At 56.9% G+C, this 6,044-nt stretch overlaps 1 protein-coding gene and 1 long non-coding RNA gene across 2 annotated transcripts; both read right to left on the bottom strand.

Annotated features, from left to right (window-relative positions):
* Positions 1–473: 473 nt before the first annotated feature.
* Positions 474–2,368, bottom strand: fzd7a (frizzled class receptor 7a). The gene has a single exon (XM_028991040.1). It carries the CDS (start codon positions 2,230–2,232, stop codon positions 595–597), a length of 1,638 nt encoding a protein of 545 aa, XP_028846873.1. The 5' UTR covers positions 2,233–2,368; the 3' UTR covers positions 474–594.
* A 1,456-nt stretch (positions 2,369–3,824) lies between these two features.
* Positions 3,825–4,867, bottom strand: LOC114797238 (uncharacterized). Its single transcript, XR_003750828.1, has 2 exons — positions 4,530–4,867; positions 3,825–4,399 (listed from the first exon to the last, which is right to left on the bottom strand). It is a non-coding gene; the product is annotated as an uncharacterized LOC114797238 (long non-coding RNA).
* Between the last annotated feature and the right edge of the window lie 1,177 nt (positions 4,868–6,044).

The raw sequence follows: 6,044 nt of genomic DNA, 5'->3' as shown, positions 1-6,044 counted from the left end.
TCGTTTCGCAAAAACTCTCGACTGAAAACTAATATGTCCAAATAGCAATTGCCAAGCGCGTAAAAATACGCTTAAAATACAGCGCGGCTGATTTATAGAACGTTGGAGACGTTCGGCGTGGCCCGTGTCCACGTGTCTCCGTCGGGGGGACTTCTTGGAACGCTTTAAAATAGCTTTTATGATCGGATTGGACTGCGCGTCAGCATCGAACCAACTCCCACAATGCACCAGGCTCCCGCACTGAAGAAGACAAGCGGAATATTGTAAAAATCTAATTGTTTTTATTCAGCGACGCTGTACATGTACAAATGGTCTCTTACCGCGTTAAAAAACAACCGAAAAGGAGGAGTAAAAAAAAACCAAAAAACAGCAAGATTATTTTCATAAATACATATAATTCTTTGAGAAACGTGATTATTTACAGAGATGTGTTGCTTTGCATAAATCTCCACAGCCGCGCCCGTGGGCGACACCCATCCGGATGGTTAAAGAGAGAGAGAGAGAGGAGGCGTGATTGTCGGCGGGTGGCGGTGAGGCACGTGGAGAGTGTACATCCACCGGGACCGTTCCGCAGTGTCCTCGTCCCGGCGTCCCTCACACGGTGGTCTCCCCCTGGCCGCCGCCGCTCAGCCGCTGGTAGAAGCGGCGCCACGACTGCAGCGTCTTGCCCGACCAGATCCAGAAGCCGGAGGTGATGCCCACGATCATGGTCATCAGGTACTTGATCATGAAGACGGTGAAGTCCGGGGACACGGGCGCGAAGTTGTGCGCCGGGCACGGCACGGCGAAGCGCTTGCAGGTCTGCATGTGCCACGTCCGCTCCCACTGCGGCCGGAAGGCCTGCTCGTAGAAGTGGCAGGCGATGACGATGGTGGCGGGCACGGTGTAGAGCACGCTGAACACGCCGATGCGCACCATCAGCTTCTCCAGCTTCTCCGTCTTGGTGCCGTCGTGCTTCATGATGGTCCGGATGCGGAAGAGCGACACGAAGCCGGCCAGCAGGAAGGAGGTGCCGATGAAGAGGTAGACGAAGAGCGGCGCCAGGACGAAGCCGCGCAGGGCGTCCACGCTGTAGATGCCCACGTAGCAGACGCCGGTCAGGACGTCCCCGTCCACCTGGCCCATGGCCAGGATGGTGATGGTCTTCACCGCCGGCACGGCCCACGCCGCCAGGTGGAAGTACTGCGAGTTGGCCTCGATGGCCTCGTGGCCCCACTTCATGCCGGCGGACAGGAACCAGGTGAGGGACAGGATGACCCACCAGATGGAGCTGGCCATGCCGAAGAAGTAGAGGACCATGAAGAGGATGGTGCAGCCCTCCTTCTTGGTGCCCTGCGCCACCGTGTCGTAGCCGTCGTCGCTGAACTTGCCCACGCACACCACCCGGTCCTCCAGGAAGAAGCCGGCGGCGTACGCCACGGCCACCATGAAGTAGCAGCCGGACAGGAAGATGATGGGCCTCTCTGGGTAGCGGAAGCGCCGCATGTCCACCAGGTAGGTGAGCACGGTGAACAGGGTGCTGACGCAGCACAGCACGGACCAGACGCCCACCCAGAGGCGGCCGAACTTCACCTCCTCCTCCCGGAAGTACATCAGGCCGTTGGGCTTGGCGGCCTCGCAGGGCGCGCCGCAGTCCTTGGCCCCCAGGAAGTAGTAGTTGAGGTAGGCGGGCACGGCCAGCTGCAGCGGGCAGGTGAACTGGTGGCCGTGGCGGGGCGCGCCGGCCGGGGTGACGGGGGCGGGCGCGCGGGGCGTGGGGTCCGGCGTGGGCCCGCCGGGGTCCGACGTGTTCTGCCCCACGCAGATCTCGCCCGCCCCGTGCACCGGGAAGTTCTCGCAGCGCAGCCGCTCGGGCCACTGGAAGCCGAACTTGTTCATGAGGGCCTCGCAGCCCTGCCGGGCCCTCTCGCACAGCGAGCGGCACGGCGGGATGGCCTGCTCCAGCACGGTGCACACCGGGGCGTACATGGAGCACAGGAAGAACTTGAGGTCCATGGAGCACTGCACCTTCACCAGCGGGTAGAACTGGTGCACCTCCAGGCCCGCGTCCTCCTGGTTGGTGTGGCCCAGCAGGTTGGGCATGATGGTCTGGTTGTAGGCGATGTCCGTGCAGAGCGGGATGGAGATGGGCTGGCAGAAGCCGTGCTCCGGCACGGAGATGCCCTTCTCCCCGTGGTACTGTCCCAGGGCGGGGGACAGCAGGGACAGCAGGGACAGCAGCAGCGCGGCCATTTCCGGGGACAAAAAGCGCACTTTTTGAAAAAATCGTCCGATGGAAACAGGAGTTCGGCGACAAGGAGGCGACTTTATTCCTCGGGATTAGTCCGCTTTGTCCGCGGGGTTCTGGAGCCACCACGTCCCCGCGGGTGGAAAAGAGACATTCGAGGTCGGGAGTTAGTAATAAAAAAAAAAAAAGCGCTCCGTTCAAGTTTATTCTGAGGCGGGTATTAAAATCACGTCCGGGCGGCTGAATGTCCGACGTTAAAAAAAAAGGATTAAAACCAGATCCAGCGCGACCCAGAAGAACCCAGGACGAGGAAAAAAGGTGAAAAAGAGGTAGAAAACGGGTAAAAGACAGAATAAAGCCGCACGTCGCTCGGCGCCGATCGGCTCCGCTCGGAAATCGGCGGCGCGCAGCGCGACCCAGAAGAACGCAGAAAAGCGGTATAAAACGGGTATAAAACGGGTATAAAACGGGTATAAAACGGGTATTAAACGGGTGAAAAAGCCCGAGTGAAGCCCGCTCCGCCGAACCGCTCGGCGCTGATCGGTTCTGGTCGGAAATCGGCGGCGCGCAGCGCGATAACGCGCCTCGGTTTCCAGGCCGCCCCTCCGGCGCGGGGCGGCCTGGAAACCCGGCGCGCCTCGGCCAATCGCCGCCCTTGTTGTCCTTCGCGCCCGGACGCCGATTGGCCGAGAGGGAAGGGGGCGGGGCCGGGGCCGCAGGCCCCGCCCACGGAAAACTTTCCCCCTCGCGGTTTAATTGCGACGAAGCGTGACTGGTTTCATGTAGTTTAATGTAAAAAGTGCAGCGCAGTTCGAGTAAAGATGTAGATGTCTTCTTGTTTCACTCTAGAACAGAGTGAATAAAAAGATTGTCCTAGTGAACATGGCAGCACGTTGTAAGTCCCTCTGGATACGCCTTAAATGTAAATGTACATGAGCATCCGTCACCGCTGCTGCTTTTTACATGCTTTTTACTGCTTTTTTTTACACCAGATGTGATCAGCATGATTATGAGCTGTGTATGCATGTATGCTTCCTAACAGACACGGAATGACCTCCATGCCGGACACAAATGCATCTCCTGACGCCCATTCTCATTGTTTAAAGCCTCACTGGAACTTCTCCACCTACAAATCACATGCGTGGCGTCCACGTCCCATTGTTTCGCTTTTATAGAGACATGGCCTGTTAGTGCCGCACATTCCACACATCGATTGCGTCCGACGTTCTTGTTGTCGTGGAGCACAATGACCGTTGCAGTATCTAGATGCAGTCATGTGCATGTGGTTTTGAGAGAAGCATTTAATTGGAGCCCTCGCCACTGCTAGAGTGTTCTGGTCCAGGGCTCTACTGAACAACCGCGGTAAACCGTCAAAAAAGCCGCGAGTTTCACTGTATGCTAATGCAGAGGCTGAGGGCTTCGGCCTGGACCCTCACATCCCCCCACACCTCCTTCTCGTCTCGGCCCATCTCTTACGTTGGATCTGTGCGTCTCAGGCAGCTCGTAACAGATCCTTTATTAAAATCAAGGAACTGAGATGGTTTGAAGTTGTGTGTGTGTGTGTTCCCTCCAGTTCATATCTAATGATCGAGAAACCAAAGATTCAAAATCCTTTATTTTCCCTCCTCAGTTCAGGGTTTCTCACTACATTAATATAATATAATATAATATAATATATTGCTGGAGAGAATTAACTCGACAGGCCAATCGTAACGCAAGGTGAGGCTAATGCATTATTAACGTTATGTAATATATATATTTTTTTTAAATAACTTTTTGCAGGTTAAATGAACCGGTCTCAGCGTGTCTCAGCGTATGATTGGTTGGTTTGGAGCCTGTATTGATTAGGCTAGGGACCCAGTGGGCGTTTGATTTCCCTGGGGCCCGCCGGGTAGAGACGTGGCCCTCCAGTTCTGTACCGTCCCCTCTTCACGTCCATTCGTGGTAAAAGTAACGTCTTCCCCGCAGCCTATGAAAAGGCTCCACCGTGAGCGGATCGTCTAACACCACCGAGCCGAGGGTGTCGGGATTATTTATTAAGTGGTAATCGGCGGGTAATCGCTTCCACACCAAAAAAAGGGTTCCGGCGACTCCACGCTTCACCGTGGAGAAGAAGGGCAGCAGAGGTCTGCAGGGTGTCGGGTGAGTGACATGCGGCGACAGGTGACGGGTCTATAAATAAAACCACCAACCGAAACGTTAATGAAGATGTCCCACTTGATGATGTCATAGTTTAAGTTGCACTATAAGCAGCTGTGAATAAAAAACCCACAAATGATGGAATTTGACGTCCGTGACGTACCATGATCCTAAAAGAAAAGGTCGCGCTGCGCCGTATACGTTTCTCACTCCTGGTCTGTCGTCATTTTTACACGCTTCTTCCTTATTTAGATTTGAAATGCTGACCTCCAGACAGATGGAGACAGGACGGCCCTGTCCTTGACCGTGGTGGCGGCTAAAGAAAACCTCCATCAGGGGCTCCTTCGGTGGCAGGGCGGCCCGAAAAAGGGCTTTCGGTTTTCGGCGAAGCCCACGCGTTGGTGTTAGCGCGCCCGTCTGGACCCGTAGGTGGTCCCTGCTGACATCAGCGCTCGGGTGTCTGGTTCCCTGGGCCCACGGGGCCCGTATACCTCACACGCATATCCGTGGCACGCATTCCTGCCCCAGTAACGCGGCGTCGGGGGGCCGGGGAGCCGAGCTCGGAGGAGCAGATAATGCTAATTACGCCGGGGCGCAGGAAATGCGGCTTTCTCAGGCCCCCCCCCTTTGTGCTCCCGTCGCCCGGGGGCCCAGCGCGGCCCTTGAAGGCGTCATTAGCTGCCGGCCCACTTGCTAATGCTGATCAGCTGATCGCGCCGGACCCGTGCCCGCGGAATGCAGATTAAGCTCCTCGCCTCGGGGCCACAGCGCAAGCATGTGACCGTTCGGCCCCAATCGCCGCCTTTTTCCGTACGGTGGAGGTGGAACCAGCGTCCCGTCTCGCTCTGCTACTGTCTGTCTTGCTAATAATGGCGTCCGCCACACGCGTTCCTCATTAGGAACCGCAAACGGAACGTCCTTATTCAACATTATCCTTACGGCGCGGCTTCATAGCACGAAATGACCCTAATGACCTTTAATATATACACACGACCCCCCGAGATGCTCATTAATACGAGAGAATGACGAGGAAGCGCTCCGGTTACGACGGAACCTTCGCGTTCCGTTAATAATCCAGATTTAGATGTGCGCCGTGTTGCCCGGGAGGGCGTCGGCCTCGTTATTTCTCCCGCCGCGGCTGTGGGTTGTGGGACGTTCCCCGTACCGTCCCGCCGATCCCCGTTTCTGGGCCGGGAGACGCTGGGCCGGCGTGAACTGGGCCAAACATCGCCAACGGCGGGAACTAGAGGCCCGGGCGTGCGTGCGTACGTGGCGGGAACGCTTCTCGCAGCTCAGCAGCTATTAAACCGCCTGACCGCCTCGTCCCGCCCACAAACCGACCAGTCGCGTTCCTGGAGGCCTCAGCTGGGCGGGGCTTTGCCAAACGGTTATGGCTGCGACGGACTATATTACAAGCATGTGTGGCTAACGTGCGTGTCAGTGTGTGCGCTGCTCGAGTTTTTACTAATTTAGGTGAAGTGCACACAGTGAAACGTGTCCTCTGCATTTAACCATCAACCGTCGGTGAGCAGTGGGCACCATGACAGGCGCCGGGGAGCAGTGTGTGGGGACGGGACCTTCATCAAGGGGACCTCGGTGGCACCTTGGCAGATCGGGATTCGAACCGGCAACCTTCCGATTGCGGGGCCGCTTCCTTAACCGCTAGGCCACCGCCGCC

The sequence above is a fragment of the Denticeps clupeoides genome, chromosome 9, assembly GCF_900700375.1.
Source record: "Denticeps clupeoides chromosome 9, fDenClu1.1, whole genome shotgun sequence".
Taxonomy (NCBI): domain Eukaryota; kingdom Metazoa; phylum Chordata; class Actinopteri; order Clupeiformes; family Denticipitidae; genus Denticeps; species Denticeps clupeoides.
Note: the sequence above shows the minus strand (reverse complement) of the source record. Positions and strands in the feature narration are given on the sequence as shown.